Source organism: Oncorhynchus gorbuscha, linkage group LG02, assembly GCF_021184085.1.
Source record: "Oncorhynchus gorbuscha isolate QuinsamMale2020 ecotype Even-year linkage group LG02, OgorEven_v1.0, whole genome shotgun sequence".
Classification (NCBI taxonomy): Eukaryota; Metazoa; Chordata; class Actinopteri; order Salmoniformes; family Salmonidae; genus Oncorhynchus; species Oncorhynchus gorbuscha.
The window spans coordinates 23,495,055-23,514,554 of record NC_060174.1 but is presented as its reverse complement, the minus strand read 5'-3'; the positions used below and the strand labels follow the sequence as shown (position 1 = coordinate 23,514,554).

The window sequence follows — 19,500 nt, the reverse complement described above, 5'->3', positions numbered from 1 at the left end:
GTTAAATTGTAAAAATTGTATAAAATTGCCCAATCAGAAGGCATTCTAAAAAGGTCTCGAAATTGTGTTGTCAAACTGTAATAATTAGCTGGTGAAGGAAATACTTTTGTTAGGGGATTTCAATACTGATGTCTGCAAAAAGGATAGTCCAACCCACAATGTATTTATGCACTTCTGTAGATGATTTGCTCTGACACAAATGATAAAAGATCCCACCAGGGTATGTGAAACAGTGCAAAGTACGATTGATTTAATATTGGTGTCTGATAAATCCAAAATATCGCAGAGTGGGGTAATAGTACATGGAATCAGTCATTATGTTATTACATTTTGCACAAGGAGGGTTTTTAAACATATATTTAAGTATCACAAAACTGTTAGAATCAGAGGACTCAAAAAATACTGTGTTGACATGTTTGGGGAGCAAGTGGGTAAAATTGACTCGTCACCTGTGCTGGAAAGCGTAGGGGTAGACAGTGCTTGGGAAGCCTTTCATTGTAGATTCCTTGATGTAGTGAATTAGACAGGTCAGAGTAAAGCCGAGATCTAGCCCTTGGTTTAATCATGAAATTCTAGAATCTATCCAACCAAGGAATAAAGCAATTAAGACATTTAAAAGCTCTCAAGAGCAGGCTGATTTTCTCCCATATACAGTTGAAGTCGGAAGTTTACATACACTTAGGTTGGAGTCATTAAAACTCATTTTTAAACCACTCCACAAATTCCTTGTTAACAAACTATAGTTTTGGCAAGTCGGTCAGGACATCTACTTTGTGCATGAGACAAGTAATTTTTCAAACATTTGTGTACAGACAGATTATTTCACTTATTTCACTGTATCACAATTTCAGTGGGTCAAAAGTTTAGATACACTAAGTTGACTGTGCCTTAAAACAGTTTGGAAAATTCCAGAAAATGATGTCATGGATTTAGAAGCTTCTGATAGGCTAATTGACACCATTTGAGACAATTGGAGGTGTACCTGTGGATGTATTTCAAGACCTACCTTCAAACTCAGTGCTTCTTTGCTTGACATCATCGGAAAATTAAAAGAAATCAGCCAAGACCTCAGAAAAAAGACTGGTTCATCCTTGGGAGCAATTTCCAAATGCCTGAAGATACCACGTTCATCTGTACAAACAATAATACGCAAGTATAAACACCATTGGACCATGCAGCCGTCATACCGCTCAGAAAGGATATGCATTCTGTCTCCTAGAGATTAACATATTTTGGTGCGAAAAGTGCAAATCAATCCCAGAACAACAGCAAAGGACCTTGTGAAGATGCTGGAGGAAACAGGTACAAAAGTATCTATATCCACAGTAAAACAAGTCTTATATCGACATAACCTGAAAGGACGCTAAGCAAGGAAGAAGCCACTGCTCCAAAACCGCTATAAAAAAGCCAGACTACGGTTTGCAACTACACATGGGGACAAAGATTACATGTACTTTTTGGAGTAATGTCGACTGGTCTGATGAAACAAAAATAGAACTGTTTGGTCATAATGACCATCATTATATTTGGAGGAAAAGGGGGAGGCGTGCAAGCTGAAGAACACCATCCCAACCGTGAAGCACAGGGTGGCAGCATCATGTTGTGGGGGTGGTTTGCTGCAGGAGGGACTGGTGCACTTCACAAAATACAGTGCCTTGCGAAAGTATTCGGCCCCCTTGAACTTTGCGACCTTTTGCCACATTTCAGGCTTCAAACATAAAGATATAAAACTGTATTTTTTTGTGAAGAATCAACAACAAGTGGGACACAATCATGAAGTGGAACGACATTTATTGGATATTTCAAACTTTTTTAACAAATCAAAAACTGAAAAATTGGGCGTGCAAAATTATTCAGCCCCCTTAAGTTATTACTTTGTAGCGCCACCTTTTGCTGCGATTACAGCTGTAAGTCGCTTGGGGTATGTCTCTATCAGTTTTGCACATCGAGAGACGGACATTTTTTTCCCATTCCTCCTTGTAAAACAGCTCGAGCTCAGTGAGGTTGGATGGAGAGCATTTGTGAACAGTAGTTTTCAGTTCTTTCCACTTCTTTCCATTTGGCTCCATCCATCTTCCCATCAATTTTAACCATCTTCCCTGTCCCTGCTGAAGAAAAGCAGGCCCAAACCATGATGCTGCCACCACCATGTTTGACAGTGGGGATGGTGTGTTCAGGGTAATGAGCTGTGTCGCTTTTACGCCAAACATAACGTTTTGCATTGTTGCCAAAAAGTTCAATTTTGGTTTCATCTGACCAGAGCACCTTCTTCCACATGTTTGGTGTGTCTCCCAGGTGGCTTGTGGCAAACTTTAAACAACACTTTTTATGGATATCTTTAAGAAATGGCTTTCTTCTTGCCACTCTTCCATAAAGGCCAGATTTGTGCAATGTACGACTGATTGTTGTCCTATGGACACAGTCTCCCACCTCAGCTGTAGATCTCTGCAGTTCATCCAGAGTGATCATGGGCCTCTTGGCTGCATCTCTGATCAGTCTTCTCCTTGTATGAGCTGAAAGTTTAGAGGGACAGCCAGGTCTTGGTAGATTTGCAGTGGACTGATACTCCTTCCATTTCAATATTATCACTTGCACAGTGCTCCTTGGGATGTTTAAAGCTTGGGAAATCTTTTTGTTTCCAAATCCGGCTTTAAACATCTTCACAATAGTATCTCGGACCTGCCTGGTGTGTTCCTTGTTCTTCATGATGCTCTCTGCGCTTTTGTACCTCTGAGACTATCACAGTGCAGGTGCATTTATACGGAGACTTGATTACACACAGGTGGATTGTATTTATCATCATTAGTCATTTAGGTCAACATTGGATCATTCAGAGATCCTCACTGAACTTCTGGAGAGAGTTTGCTGCACTGAAAGTAAAGGGGCTGAATAATTCTGCACGCCCAATTTTTCAGTTTTTGATTTGTTAAAAAAGTTTGAAATATCCAATAAATGTTGTTCCACTTTATGATTGTGTCCCACTTGTTGTTGATTCTTCACAAAAAAATACAGTTTTATATATTTATGTTTGAAGCCTGAAATGTGGCAAAAGGTTGCAAAGTTCAAGGGGGCCGAATACTTTTGCAAGGCACTATAGATGGCATCATGAGGAAGGAAAATTAGTGGATATATTGAAGCAACATCTTAAGACATCAGTCAGGAAGTTAACGCTTGGTCGCAAATGGGTCTTCCAAATGGACAGTGACCCCAAGCATACATTCACCTTTGTGGCAAAATGGCTTAAGGACAAAGAAGTCAAGGTATTGGAGTGGCCATCACAAGCCCTGACCTCAATCCTATAGAAACATTTTGGGCAGAACTGAAAAAGCGTGTGTGAGCATGGAGGCCTACAAACCTGACAAGGTTACACCAGCTCTGTCAGGAGGAATGGGCCAAAATTCACTCAACCTATTGTGGGAAGCTTGTAGAAGGCTACCCTAAATGTTTGACCCAAGTTAAACAGTTTAAAGGCAATGTTATCAAATACTAATTGAGTGTATGTAAACTTCTGACCCACTGGGAATGTGATGAAAGAAATAAAAGTTGAAATAAATCATTCTCTCTACTATTATTCTGACATTTCACATTCATAGAATAAAGTGGTGATCCTAACTGACCTAATTGTGAAAAACTGAGATGAAATGTATTTGGCTATGATGTATGTGAACTTCTGACTTCAACTGTAAACATCACAGAAACGAAGCACAGGGCAGGATTGATGTAGCTAAGAGGTGTTATTTTGCTGATAAAATCATTGAGATCAAAAATTATCCTAAAAAGCCTTGGAAATCATTTAAGGAACTAGGCTGTAGTAGTACAACCAAAAACAAACTAAACGGTATTGGACTACACGTTAGAGAGGAGATGGCATATGAAAAAGCAGAGACTGCCAATGAATTCAACTCTTTTTTTCTGTTGCCAGCAAGCTGGTTAACACGCTGCCCAGTAGTTCTGGTTTGTATGGAAACGACCATTTCAAGAAGTATTATGCCGAGTTAGGGGTTCATCTGAACGCTTTTTCTTTTGCAAAGGTAGCAACAGCTAAAATAGCCAGTATGCTAGCAGAGCTTAAATGTTTCAAAGCCTCAGGCCTGGATAATATTCCTGTAAGATTTCTTATAGATTCAAATTGCCCCTTGCTTTACTCATATCGTTAATATCTCTCTTGAACAAGGCATCTTTCCCAGGGACATGAAACACACTAAAGTTACACCTCTGTATAAGAAGGTGATGAAGTCTGACCCTGAGAATTATTGGCCTGTATTTATCCTCAGTATAACATCAAAGATTCTGGAGAGAGTTGTACATGAGCAAATTTATAGATATGTCAACAAAGTCTAATGTATGATTTTCAGTCTGGTTTCAAAAAAACATACTCCACTGATTCATGCCTACTTTACTTGACTGACTCCATCAGGAAAGAGATTGATGAAGGAAATCTCTGTGGAATAGTACTGCTTGACCTATAGAAGGACTTTGATACAGTTAACCACTGTCTCCTAATCTCCATTCTGAAGGCACTGGGGTTAAGCAGTATCCCTCTAGGCTGGGTCAAGTCATATTTATCAGGTAGGGAGCAAGTAGTAGTGGTTAACTTCTTATGGCTGGGGGCAGTATTGAGTAGCTTGGATGAATAATGTGCCCAGAGGTTCCCAGAGTAAACTGCCTGCTACTCCGTACCAGTTGCTAATATATGCATATTTTTAGTATATTTAGATAGAAAACACTCTGAAGTTTCTAAAACTGTTTGAATGATGTCTGTGAGTATAACATAACGCATATGGCAGGCAAAATCCTGAGAAAAAATCCAACCAGGAAGTGGGAAATCTGAGGTTGGTCAACTCATTCCCTATTGAAGATACAGTGGGATATTGGTCATGTTGCACTTCCTAAGGCTTCCACTAGATGTCAACAGTCTTTAGAAACTTGTTTGAGGCTTCTACTGTAAAGGAGGGGCTCATAAGGGCTCTTTGAGTCAGTGGTCTGGCAGAGTGCCACAAGCTTGTGACGCCCTATCACGTGAGAGGTAGCTCGCATTCCATTGCTTTTCTACAGACAAAGGAATTCTCCGGTTGGAACATTATTGGAGCTCTGTCAGAGTAACCATCGGATTCTTGGTCACCTCTCTGACCAAGGCCCTTCTCTCCCGATTGCTCAGTTTGGCCTGGCGGCCAGCTCTAGGAAGAGTCTTTGTGGTACCAAACTTCTTCCATTTAAGAATGATGCAGGCCACTGTGTTCCTAAGGTCCCTCAATGCTGCAGAAATGTTTTAGTACCCTTCCCCAGATGTGTGCCTCTGAAACAATCCTGTCTCAGAGCTCTACTGACAATTCCTTCGACCTCATGGCTTGGTTTTTGCTCTGACATGCATTGTCAACTGTAGACCTTATATAGACAGGTGTGTGCTTTTCCAAATCATGTCCAATCAATTGAATTTACCACAGGTGGACTCCAATCAAGTTGTAGAAACATCTCAAGGATGATCAATGGAAACAGGATGCAGCTGAGTTCAATTTCGAGTCTCATAGTCTGGATATGTATGTAAATAAGGTATGTCTGTTTTTTATTTTCTAAAATTAGCACAAAAAAATCTGAAAGCTGTCTTCGCTTTCTCATTATGGGGTATTGTGTGTAGATTGATGGGTTGAAACATTTTTTTTTAGAATAAGGCTGTAATATAACAAAATGTGGAATAGGTCAAAGGATTATGAATACTTTCTGAAGGCATTGTTTGTACTTATGCATCAATTTATGTATCTTATTCACTCACACACTTTATTCTAAGCCTCAGAATGGAGAGCAATTCCATCAGCTCTGGTTCATGTTATTTGTTTGAAATATGAGTGCAAATTTAGTATGCTTTTGAACTATTCTTTCCATTTGTTTCATTGTATGCAAATGTCCCTGTTAACGCTCTGCTACAATAAGAAATTATTTGGATAATCTTTAAAATAGATCTAAAGATCTACACCAATAGGCTCCAGGATACTCTAATTGTGTTGACTTTCATTATGTCAATTGACGTCTTGACATGAGCTTTTTTTGTTTTTGAGTTAACATGAGCAGCCTTCCTAGGAGAGTCCAGAGTACCTGCAAAAGTTGTCTCACACGGGGGGGAGTACTATTGAACTTGAGACCCTTTTTGATATTCCTGACAGTAAAAGGGACAAGAACATTGGCCAAATCACAGATGGTTTATCTTGGCCGAAGACAATCAACTCTTTTGTTGCAGCCAGGGTAAGTAGTATAGGATATGAAAACGTTGAGTATTTTATAAAAATGTGATTCCAGTGTCATGAGGGATTTTTTTCTCCTTACATTTCAAAATATAAATAATTACACAGTGCCTTCAGAAAGTATTCATACCCCTTGACTTCTTCCACAGTTTGTTGTATTACAGCCTGAATTGAAATTGGATTACATTTTTTTTACATTCTCACTATCTACACACAATAGCCCATAATGTCAAAGTGAAAACAGGTTTGTAGAAATGTTAACACATTTATTGAAAATGAAATACAAAAATATCTAATTTACCTAAGTAAATTTACCTAAGTAAACCCTGTGGCGGCAGGGTAGCCTAGTGGTTAGAGCGTTGGACTAGTACCCGGAAGGTCGCAAGTTCAAATCCCCGAGCTGACAAGGTACAAATCTGTTGTTCTGCCCCTGAACCGGCAGTTAACCCACTGTTCCTAGGCTGTCACTGAAAATAATTTGTTCTTATCTGACTTTCATACTGTAGCTACATATGGGATACCTGTATCTTTGTGGTGACTGGGTGTATTGATACACCATCCAAAGTGTAATTTAATAATAAGGGATATTCAGTATCTGCTTTGTGATTTGTCTACCAATCGGTCACCTTTTTTTGTGAGACAAGCTTTTCATTAAAAAAATAATATAATTACACTTTGACATGACAGTATGTAGGCCAGTGACACAATATCTCAATTTAATCAATTTTAAATTCAGGCTGTAACACAACAAAATGTGGAAAAGTCAAGGGGTGTGAATACTTTCCGAAGGCACTGTATATTGTATTTCATGACTTTCAGATGGCACAAGAGATGTTCCTGACTATCTTGACAGGTTGTACAAGTCAGGGTGGAATGGCTGGTATACACTTGTTAAAGATATGTCTAAACTGGTAAACCAACTGTGAAATGTTATTACAATGTCATAGACTACTATATTGAACATCATTGACAGACTTTAGTAAGGTGAGATTGACCACTCATTGGCATATCCGATTTGAACCATAGGGTTCCAAAGGTTGAGGTCACTGAATTTCAGAATACCAAAAAGACTTTGACCAACTGATCCACTACTTAGAATATTGAAGATTGATATTTTGAGGTTGAATTTTACCTCAAAGAATTGTCTGATAAAGATGATTAATTTGTTTCACAACTGATATTGTTGATATGTTCATTATATAATAAAATAGTAGGCATATGTGCATTGTAAATATGTATTTTTCTTTAAAAATGTATTGTTGGAGAAATTCTACAGGAAATGGCTCTGAGTATTGTGATCAATGATTAAAATCGCTAAGATAATGATCTTAACATGTCTTCTGATGTTGCTCTGCTCACAACCGACAGTCACTTAGTATGCTTCTGTTATGCAGGTGAATGAGGACCCAAAAGCGACTTGGCGAAAACAGAGTCTTTATTCCAGTAAAGGAAATATGCAATACTCCTAGACAAATCGGAGCGGTAAACAAAGCATAAAAAACAATTCCACTCGTAATGACGAGGACAGACTGGAGACTCGACCATAAACTGTAGGTTGCCTCGGGAAGGCACTGACCGTAGCAGACTCAGACACCTGCTCACCACGCAGCATCTGAGGGAAACACGACACGACAGGGCGAGACAAAGACACAGCACGGTGAACAATATACAAGGATCCGACAGGACAGAAACGGAAAACAAGGGGAGAAATAGGGACTCTAATCAGAGGAAAAGATAGGGAACAGGTGTGGAACGACTAAATGATTGATTAGGGGAATAGGAACAGCTGGGAGCAGGAACGGAACGATAGAGAGAAGAGAGAGAGGGAGGGAGAGAGAAAAAAGGGAACGAACCTAAAAAGACCAGCAGGGGGAAAACGAACAGAAGGGAAAGCAAAATGACAAGACAATATAAGACAAAACATGACAGCTTCTGTATGTCTAGCACATTATAAAGTGTGATAGAATATAGGCAGTCATGGTGATTCTACGAGTTATATTTTTGTGTTGTGGATGAGCTTGGAGGGTACTATGGTGTTGAAGGCTGAGCTATAGTCAATGAACATACTTCTCGTGTCTGAGCAGTTCAATTGTGACTCCATTTTGCCTGTGTACTGATATTTTGCCTGTTTGATTGCCTTATGGAGGGAATAACTACACTGTTTGTATTCAACCATATTCCCAGTCCCCTTGCCTTGGTGAAATGCAGTGGTTCATGCATTCAGTTTTCCGCGAATGATGCTATCTATTCACAGTTTTTGTTTTTGGTAGGTTTTAACAGTCACAGTGGGAACAACATCCCCTATACACTTCCTAAGTAACTAGTCACCGTGTCTGTATATGTCAATATTATTCTCAGAGGCAACCTGGAATATATCCCAGTCTGCGTGATCAAAACAATCTTGAAGCATGGATTCCGAGTCGTCAGAATAGCGCTGAATAGACCTTAGCACGGGTACTTCCTGTTTGAGTTTCTGCATATAGGTGGGAGTAGCAGAATGGAGACATGATCTTATTTGCCAAAGGGAGGGCGGGGGAGGGCCTTTTAGCCATCCTGTAAGGTGGAGTAACAATGGTTGAGAGTTTTTGATGCGCGGGTACTACAGTTGTTGATAGAACTTTGGTAGTGTTTTCTTCAAATTTGCTTGGTTAAAAATCCCAGCTACAATAAATGCAGCCTCAGGATATGTGGTTTCCAGTTTGCACAAAGTCCAGTGTAGTTCCTTGAGGGCCATTGTGTTATCGGCTTGAAGGGTAATATACACTGCTGTGACTATAACCGAAGAGAAATCTCTTTGGAGGTAATACGGTCTGCATTTGATTGTGAGCTATTCTAGGTTGGGTGAACAAAATAACTTGAGTTCCTGTACGTTATCACAATCACACCATGAGAATTTAATCATGAAACATACACCACCGCCTTTCTTCTTCCCAGAGAGTTCTTTATTCCTGTCTGCGCGATGTACTGAGAACCCAGATGGCTGTGTGGAAGGGGACAGTATATCTGGAGAGCCATGATTCCGTGAAATATAGTATGTTACAGGCCCTGATGTCTCTCTGGAAGGAGATCCTCACCCTGAGCTCGTTACATTATTGTCCAGGGACTGAACATTAGTGAGTAAAATACTTGGAAGCGGTGGATGGTGTGCACACGTCTTTTCCGCAGGCGGCATCTTGAAGCAGCCTCTGGGACAAGTAAAATGCCCTGGGGGGTACGAACAAGGGATCCAATTCGGGAATGTTGTATTTCTGGTCGTAATGCTGGTGAGTTACCGCCACTCTGATATCCAAAAGTTATTTCCGGCTGTATGTAATAACGCAAAAAACACTGTGGGCTAATAATATAAGAAATACCATACAAAAAAACAAAATACTGCAAAGTTGCTTAGGAGCTAGAAGTGGAGCTGCCATGTCTGTTTTTGACCTACACCTATATCTAACCCTTTACCCTTTGTTGTATGGACTTGTTAACAACTACATGCTGTTGTGTCAAAATAAATTACTGCACAAAAAAAATATGCCAGTGACACTGTACCACCAACAGAGGGCAGTGTTTAGCCAAATATTTCATGAACCAGGGGCCAATGTGATTTGATCAGATTAGAAGTTCTTATACAAGCCTCATTTTATGATAATGCCGTGGTTTTGCTTTAGCGTTATATTAACCTATTAGCTTACCTGTAGGCTATCTTGGGCTACAGCTATCATCCATGTAGATAGCAAGAAATACTCACAGGAGGCGTACGCATCCCACACAACGACAAATCAAATCAAATTGTATTTGTCACATACACATGGTTAGCAGATGTTAATGCGAGTGTAGCGAAATGCTTGTGCTTCTAGTTCCGACAATGCAGTGATACCAACAAGTAATCTAACTAACAATTCCAAAACTACTGTCTTATACACAGTGTAAGGGGATAAGGAATATGTACATAAGGATATATGAATGAGTGATGGTACAGAGCAGCATACAGTAGATGGTATCGAGTACAGTATATACATATGAGATGAGTGTGTAGACAAAGTAAACAAAGTGGCATAGTTAAAGTGGCTAGTGATACATGTATTACATAAGGATGCAGTCGATGATGTAGAGTACAGTATATACATATGCATATGAGATGAATAATGTAAGGTAAGTAACATTATATAAGGTAGCATTGTTTAAAGTGGCTAGTGATATATTTACATCATTTCCCATCAATTCCCATTATTAAAATGGCTGGAGTTGGGTCAGTGTCAATGACAGTGTGTTGGCAGCAGCCACTCAATGTTAGTGGTGGCTGTTTAACAGTCTGATGGCCTTGAGATAGAAGCTGTTTTTCAGTCTCTCGGTCCCAGCTTTGATGCACCTGTACTGACCTCGCCTTCTGGATGATAGCGGGGTGAACAGGCAGTGGTTCGGGTGGTTGATGTCCTTGATGATCTTTATGGCCTTCCTGTAACAACGGGTGGTGTAGGTGTCCTGGAGGGCAGGTAGTTTGCCCCCGGTGATGCGTTGTGCAGTCCTCACTACCCTCTGGAGAGCCTTACGGTTGAGGGCGGAGCAGTTGCCGTACCAGGCGGTGATACAGCCCGCCAGGATGCTCTCGATTGTGCATCTGTAGAAGTTTGTGAGTGCTTTTGGTGACAAGCCAAATTTCTTCAGCCTCCTGAGGTTGAATAGGCGCTGTTGCGCCTTTTCACGACGCTGTCAGTGTGAGTGGACCAATTCAGTTTGTCTGTGATGTGTATGCCGAGGAACTTAAAACTAGCTACCCTCTCCACTACTGTTCCATCGATGTGGATAGGGGGGTGTTCCCTCTGCTGTTTCCTGAAGTCCACAATCATCTCCTTAGTTTTGTTGACGTTGAGTGTGAGGTTATTTTCCTGACACCACACTCCGAGGGCCCTCACCTCCTCCCTGTAGGCCGTCTCGTCGTTGTTGGTAATCAAGCCTACCACTGTTGTGTCGTCCGCAAACTTGATGATTGAGTTGGAGGCGTGCGTGGCCACGCAGTCGTGGGTGAACAGGGAGTACAGGAGAGGGCTCAGAACGCACCCTTGTGGGGCCCCCGTGTTGAGGATCAGCGGGGAGGAGATGTTGTTGCCTACCCTCACCACCTGGGGGCGGCCCGTCAGGAAGTCCAGTACCCAGTTGCACAGGGCGGGGTCGAGGCCCAGGGTCTCGAGCTTGATGACGAGCTTGGAGGGTACTATGGTGTTGAATGCCGAGCTGTAGTCGATGAACAGCATTCTCACATAGGTATTCCTTTTGTCCAGGTGGGTTAGGGCAGTGTGCAATGTGGTTGAGATTGCATCGTCTGTGGACCTATTTGGGCGGTAAGCAAATTGGAGTGGGTCTAGCGTACATACTGTAGTAAATGGCACGAATCCCAGGTTCAATGCCCACTGTCGGTTGTACAGTATAGAGCTCTACCTACAGCACTGCGGGACATTATTGACCGCTATGCAGAGCCATTTTCACATCATACAACCAGAGATTTAACTCCACAACAGACCAGATACGGATGTGTGACCTATAACTGTAACAACAACTTTGACTGTTACTGCATGTAGCCCTACAGTACTGCATTTTGTTATTTAACCACTGCACTAAATTATGAATGCAGAGGAAGATCTTTCCATTGTTTACAGTACAAATACTTAGTGGAAACATTTGCAATGTATTTGTTTACACTATAAAAACCCATCCAAGCATTGATCATGGGTTTGAAGAACAGACCCACAGTAAAACCGATTGCTGCGCATTAAAAGTGATGGGGTAATGGAATGCAGAGTGAACAACAAGCCAGGCCGCTCCTTTAACTATTATGTTTTTCATGGCTGACATCAATCATTAGTTGCTTTTATGGGGATCATTCATCAGTGCTGGTCTGTTTTTTAGGGATGTCTGGTTTCTCTGAGCAAAGAGCAGAGGAGCCCAGCACATCTCATCTGCCATCTCTCTCTCTAGCCAGAAGACTCCATGTGGACTTCAGCACAGCTTGGCTTCCCTGGTAAACTGCTTTTGGGGTGTTTTTGTTGTGATACAACACGCACTCTTCCAAATCATGAGATTAACTTTTTGTGGAACCAAGTTCGTTTTTTTCATTTCCCTCTCCACTCTGCTGAGACAGAATCAAAGTAGTTATTCAGGGATTACGGTATCTGGTTTCATTTCATGTACAAAGCTATCCCTGGTGCAATGAGCCTTGCAAAAGTTCCTCACCCATAAACAGCTCGCCTCGCTAAAGTACCATTATCAAGTCCTTTTCGGTGACATCATTTTTGGGAATTTCGCTTTTTTTAGTCAAGTTTTCAAAGAGAATTGGAAAACGGACCTCACTTTCTGATTTGACAGAGAATTTTGGTGACTCATTGGTAGGTTGACAGCCCCAGAGGTAGAGGCCACACCGTGTGCCTGCCTGGTGTAGTGAGAAACTACAGCCAAAGTATTTGCTGTGTTTATGCATCCAAGTGAAATTGAACAAGTCATGTTGTGGAAATGCAATCTGCACCAATAAGTGAATCCATATGGACCCACAAGCCAGCTAGCACAGCCACCTAACCAGCTCTGACTCTCTGCCATTCACGTCTAACCAATGGCCTCCTCTGTTGAAGCAGGCACCAGCATTGATGTGTTCCTTTACCCTTTCTAACCATTCACACGATAGCAAAATGAAGAGCGATTTCTACTCACAACATTTACTGTAACGTGGAAGCATTCAAACACACACACCAATCAATTGAAAAGCATTACAATATTTAATTACTGCTTATTATACAGTGTTAGTATAGTAGCAAAACCTACGATGTTGATACAATTAAAATGAATGACCATAGCACCAGAATCATTCATTTTCATACTGTAGGTACATAATGATTCTTAAAAATATCTTTGGATAATACATAGCAAACAAGCACCTTGTTCAATTCAATGCCCATGTCGTCGAGACACAGTTTACACTTCAAGTATGAATATAAAAAAATACACACCATCATAAGTTACAAATCTGAACTGTCATTTAAAAGAAATAAACATGATTACCCTTCTACAAAATGTATGGCACATAGTGCATCAAGTATTCTTAACATTTCTGATACAGACCTCATCATAGTACAATTGCCTATCAAACAAGAATGATAGACAAAGGTTTTCTAGCTGCATTATCTGACAAAAGTTATATTCTGCATCTATGAAACTTTGGTTAAAGCTTAACATCGGAGTACCAGCATGGCAGGGTTGCCAAAACCCAGTTATAGTGGTCACAGTGACATCATTTCACCTAAATGATGATAGGGTTCCTTCAGGCAGGTTTCCTTATGTAGTTCAGCATATATCTGGCAACCCTCCAGCTTGGTCGTCAGCTACATTAATAAGAGGACCATAATATTTTATGCAAAGCATTTTGGGCATTATGCTGTAATAAGTAGTACATTTACATTTACAGGCATGAAGGCCGAACATATTCATTCAAAGGGTGTCGAGGTTGTGCTACAGATAATGTCAGTTCCACTATTATGTTCCTTCTCAAGATTAGAGGTCATTTCAGTAGTTAGAAAAGCACCATTCAAAGATCCTCTTTCAAGTTGGTGGTTACTTACACACACTACAATCTGTAATACCTTTTCAGCATCAAACAGTAAAACAAACAATGGCTTCTCGGCTATTAGTATTCTAATGTATCATTACATATCATTACAGAATAAATATGGTCAAACGTAAATATTTTGCAAGATAATGAAATTCTTCTCATGAGAATCGATTCTTGTGAGAGGTAGGGTCACATGCACCTATAGGACCTAGAAGAGACATGATCTGGAAAACAATATCACAAATGTACTGAGACAAACTAGCTACTGACTGGAGATGAGAGCTTGACCTTGACTTAACACCTCTTACATGATGTAGACAACAGTTGCCACCATATTAATGAATTAAATATATATATATAAAAACTGTTTTCCAGGTCACAACGCCAATGATTTAGTGTCTCTATGACCTGCTAGATAAATCATTCTAATTACATGTCAGTCAGACAGTAGTCAGTAAGTCATTGGGCTCCGAAGAGTGTTCAGTAGTATTACACAACAGAACAGTGAGGATTAATCTGTGATGCAGGAATCCTCACCTACGACCTTTGAGGTTTGAGATAAGGCAAGTCTGGGTGACCATTAGTAGAAGTATACACAACAACAGTTGTACACAAAGCCTAGCTAACTGATTGGCGGATGATTCTTTCCCGAAAAACCCATGTCTGGTGCAACTTTTGTTTTAGAAGTGGTGGGGACATCATTTTAAAATTGTATTCTGTCGGATAAAGACTCCAAACAGCCTACCCAACCACTCTGAGGCGTCTGCATGGTCCTAAAGCACACGGTTGCCTCATTTTGTATCACATTCCAATGATAAAACTAGACAAAATGCAATTTCAGAATGTGGGAGGGACATGTCCCCCCATCCCCAGTGAAAGTTGCGCCCCTGTCTGGACGTATCTTCTGATCTGGAGAATTCTCCTTACTTGATCTTTGTAACATTTTTAAGATATATAATTTATATAATTTGGGGTTATTACTAATCTAATCACAACAAAAACATAATTTATCAGAATTATTTTGCAGGAATTCATAATTACCCTTGTTCTATAACACTATAAGTTAATACAATTTAAATATTTATTGAGATGTTCCATTTACCCAACAAAATGTTGTCTTGCTGACTGTATAAAAACGTAAATAGTTGTACCAGTTCTATAATGACTAATTCATGTTTCCTTTCAGAGTTCCATAAAAACATTTTACCCTTATGAGATGAGTAAGCTCTTACTAGAAACCATGAGAGGATTCTTCACGTAGCTCTGTACTGTGCATCCGTGTTGCTACTTCCCGCCCCAAAATGTGATTGTGCCCCTTTATGCGAGACTCTACAATGCTGGAATATGTGAGATTGTCTGACAGTCTGCTTTTGATATTCCAATGCACAGAGGTATTTGGTTACCATTACAATTACAAACACTAGTGAGGTCAGACATAACAGACGGAGCTCATCTTCAGAGTCATTGGTTCTGCTGAAGGACCCTTTATAGCTATATATATCTATCTTGAAGATTATTATTCATTTTGCAAATGGAATGGAATTGAAGGAGAGAGAGACTGTTTGCACATGCTTGGATTTAAATCAATGATATTCGAGTGATAGGCTGTTTTAAAACTCTGCAGCTGCAATAATAAAAACAAATCTTTACAATTACAAAATATGATGACCCCCGAAAGCACAATGGTGATATGTAAATTAGATGCGTATTCGGTCCTTATATTACTGTAGAATAGGCTGTGCTGCAGAATATGTAGGCCTACCTATCACAAGAAAAAAAGTTATGATGAGATGATAGGTCTACACGCATTGTGAACTGCACTCCATACTGAGATGGTCTGTTTGTCCCTACCATGAACATTGATGATTGATAATGCAGAGAGCAGAGAGAAGGCCGTAGAGAAACCAGATTTAGACATCGCATATAATTAACAGTTCCATTGATATAAATAATTGATTATAATTTACCGGTTTCTCGCAGTTATTTTTCCCGGGAAAAGGGTGTGGTTTGAGCAGTAAATCTTGGTAACTAGGTTCCTGTCATTAAACCCTAGTGATGAAGGGAGGAAAGGGATGGCAACCTTCACAAATTAAGTGCATTGGATCCCCAGACGCTCTAGTTTCACTTCCTGGTCTGATGTTGGGAGAACGTTGAGAGACCACTGGGAGACCCTTGGGAGATGGTTGGGTTGGGGTTTGGTCCCTGACCATCACTGGACATAAACCAGCAGGCCGTTGTGAGGCTGGGGAATGCACTTCCCACAGAACCCACCACAGCGACCATAGATTCTTGCCCCATCCTATAGACAGAGGGAGAAATAAGAATGAAATGGAGTGGGACAGGACAAATAACTTTCCATAAAGAAATAGGATTTTATTAATGCTACTAGAAATTCCTAGACTAGAAACATAACAGGTGACAGTTCAGATTACAGGAGGGTTTAGAGTAGTTATTCAGAACACCAGAATCCTAGAGTCCTCCATACCTCTGATCTGTGGACTTTGACAGAGACATAGTTGCCCTGTGAGGTCCACTTGGTTGCCTCAGCCACCTTCAGACCAGTCCCTATGAGGTTGATGCTAAACTGGCCCTGTGGAAGAACACCACAGTGATTACAATAGACCTCAAACCAACTTCTCTTGAACAAACTGAAATTGTTTTAAAGTCGACCTGATTAGGATTCAAATACATTAAATGAGTCCGTATCTCATTTCCATTCCAGGGGCTGACAATGAAAGCAGCATCACGGTTCAGTGGACAGACACACTGAGCTACACTGGATGGTTAAGTGTGATTATGTGGTTACTCCACTGGTGGAAACTGGGAACACGTACGATTTTACTCCAGTTAACAGACTGGATATGTCAGGTCAATAAAACCCATTCAGTAAAGGTTGGCTCAAGGCCCCCATCAAAACATACAGGCATACAGATTAAAGTCAATAAATTGCAGACTCAAAAATGGTCTCCGTTTCGTACCTGAGGACACTTGGCAGCACTGTAGCAGTCTCCTGCTGTGGCGAAGGGGACGGGACGACCAAACAGGGTCTGAGAAAACTTCAGGTCTGTGGCTGATACATAACACCGAGACACAGAGCATATGGTTAAATCAATACACGATCAATAGGCAGACAAAGAGCATATGAAGGTTACAATCAATACACAGAGTCATGAGTTCCAGTAAGAGACAAGGCGCTCTAAGCAACTGCCCTGGCCTAAAGCACATCAGAGGTTAAACCACATGACATTTAAGATGAGCTTAGTTACTCTGGTATTTCTACTGCATTGTCCCACATGATGACCATGACCAGTGCTCCTCTATCTTTCTCGGTCTCTTTGTCTCTATCTGAAATGGCGGTAAAGTTCATGAGAAACGCATTGCACAGCTAGAGCAGCTCATAATCCTCTCTTCATCTTGAAACCATTATTAAAGTCAACCCGCCCCAAATCTAAATGAGTTCCATGCAGTGGGAGGGGAGGGCCTTGTGTGCTGGGAACATGTGCTGTCAGGACCAGAGTAGACAGGGGATGGGGTGGGAAGATGACTACATGTGTTCTGGGCTCCCTCCTCCTAGCTGCACACAGATATAAATACCACCAATCCGGACCATGCCACATGTGCACTAATCTAAAACATGTTCAAGGACAACTGGAGAGGTGTGGCTGGATGTCGTAATGGGCAGGGAAATATCGCTGGAGATGTGTACGTGTGCGAGAGAGTATGAGCGAGGGAGTATGCATGTGTGGGTCAGAGAACACAAGATATTTTGTGTGTTTACAAGCATTTGTGTGTATATGAGTATGCCTGTGTGTTACCATGTGTCTGTGTAAGTGTGTGTCTTATAAGGTGCCCATGCGTTGTCAACTCTATGCCAGTGATCTGAACAAGGCCTGTTGAAAGGCATTATCATGATTTCTGTGCTGAGTCTGAGGGTGTGGCAAAAGGCAGTGAAAATTGTATTCGGTGAGCGAATCCGTTTTTTTGGGAGGTGGGCGAGAGGATCGGGCTGTGTGCAGGGGTAAAACAACATGGATGTGTGGTCTTATTGTAGTGAAGTGGTCAGTCAATCACATGGTCATTACTCACTCATTATCCTCAGTGAGATGATGTCCAGACGGACCTTATGGAAGAGAGTGTATCCCGCTGCAGAGTAATCGTTCCTGCAGTCACAGTCCTGCCTTCTGCTGTCGTTGTAGGGGCAATCAAAAGGATTCAGCAACCTAGACATAAAAAATTAGGTTTCAGATAATATACATGTCACGCCTACTCCCGTTCCCTCTCTCCAGCACTAGACGTCGCCGGTCTACTAACCACCGGTCCTGGCAACGCACATTACGTACACCTGGCAACCATCATTACGCACACATGCTCCCCATTGTTATGCATACCTGGACTTCATTACGTTGATTACTTCCCCTTTATTTAGCCATCAGTAGCCTCAGTCTTCAGGAAGTATTGGTTTTGTTCACATTCAGTACGCTTCTTCTGTTTTGTTTATCTGCTTATTTTCATCATTAAACTCACCTTCTGCATTTGCTTCATGACTCCTAGCATATGCGTTAGAGAATACTGCCTCTGAAAAAAATGGAAGCATCAGAAGATAACCCCATCTTCATGATGGTTGAGGAACAGGGTCATCTACTCCACCAACACCACAACCAACTGGCTCTACTGGGTACAACTATGAAAGAGATCCTCCCCATTCTTCAACGCATCAACACCACCAGCGAGGTTCTCCATATCTTTGATGGAGGGCCTCCTACCACGGGTCGTCACAGTGAGCCAGTCCCCCAGCCTTCCTCCCTGCCCGACGGTCCCTTCCGGAGAACTATGCCGTGGCTTTGTTCTCCAGTGCTCCCTCTATTTTGCCTATCAGACAGGAACCCCCACCATCGATTGGACCAAGGTTGCCACAATCATTTCCCTGCTGACCGGACAGGCGTTGCAGTGGGCTACGGCCATCTGGGAGAGAGGGGGAGCTGGATTTCTATGAGAGGTTCATGGCTCTGTTCAGGGCGGATTTAAACCATCCTCCAAAGAGCAGAGAGGGATGTGAGTGACTTTTCCAACTCCAGCAGGGTGCCCAGACTGCTGCGGAGTACGCCCTCACCTTCGGACTGTGGCAGCCTCCAGCGGATGGGATGAGCCGGTGGTCCGCACTCTATTCCACAGTGGTCTGTGCGAGGAGGTCCAGACGGAGTTGGCATGTCGGGATGACAACATATCCTTGGATGCTCTCATCGCGATGGCCATCCGTCTGGATAACCTTCTTCGGGAGCGGTGGTGTCCACCTCGCCTCCCTCCTTTGGCTGTGCTGAGGCACAGCCTGAACCCATGGAGGTAGGGGCCTCACACCTCTCTGCAGGAGAGAGGCGTTGCTGTAGACATCTGGGCCTCTGTCCCTATTGAAGACAGGAGGGGCACCAGCTTTAGCGGTGTCTGTTGCGTCCCAACGCGGGGTCCACTAGAGCAGATGGGGTGGCCCTGTGACCTTCCATCTCCCAGGGTAGGCATAAGTATTCCATTATCATCTTTTTCTGCCAAACCCTTTCTGGTTCCCATTTCACTGGCTGGCTGACCCTCAAGCTGCCGCTGGGAATTTCATCGACCAGGCCCTTGCCTCCTCCCTGAACTTAACTTCATACCCGCTCTCCTCTCCTTTTCCTGTCCAAGCCCTGGATACGC

General features: G+C 41.8%; 1 protein-coding gene across 1 annotated transcript in view; it reads right to left on the bottom strand.

Annotated features, from left to right (window-relative positions):
* Positions 1-12,966: 12,966 nt before the first annotated feature.
* Positions 12,967-19,500, bottom strand: part of LOC123989726 (A disintegrin and metalloproteinase with thrombospondin motifs 20-like) — a 152,411-nt gene continuing 145,877 nt past the window's right edge. Inside the window, 4 exon segments of the mRNA XM_046290742.1 lie at positions 12,967-16,114; positions 16,301-16,405; positions 16,794-16,885; positions 17,902-18,035. Of these exon segments, the coding sequence (XP_046146698.1) occupies positions 16,025-16,114; positions 16,301-16,405; positions 16,794-16,885; positions 17,902-18,035 (421 nt within the window). The 3' untranslated portion in view covers positions 12,967-16,024.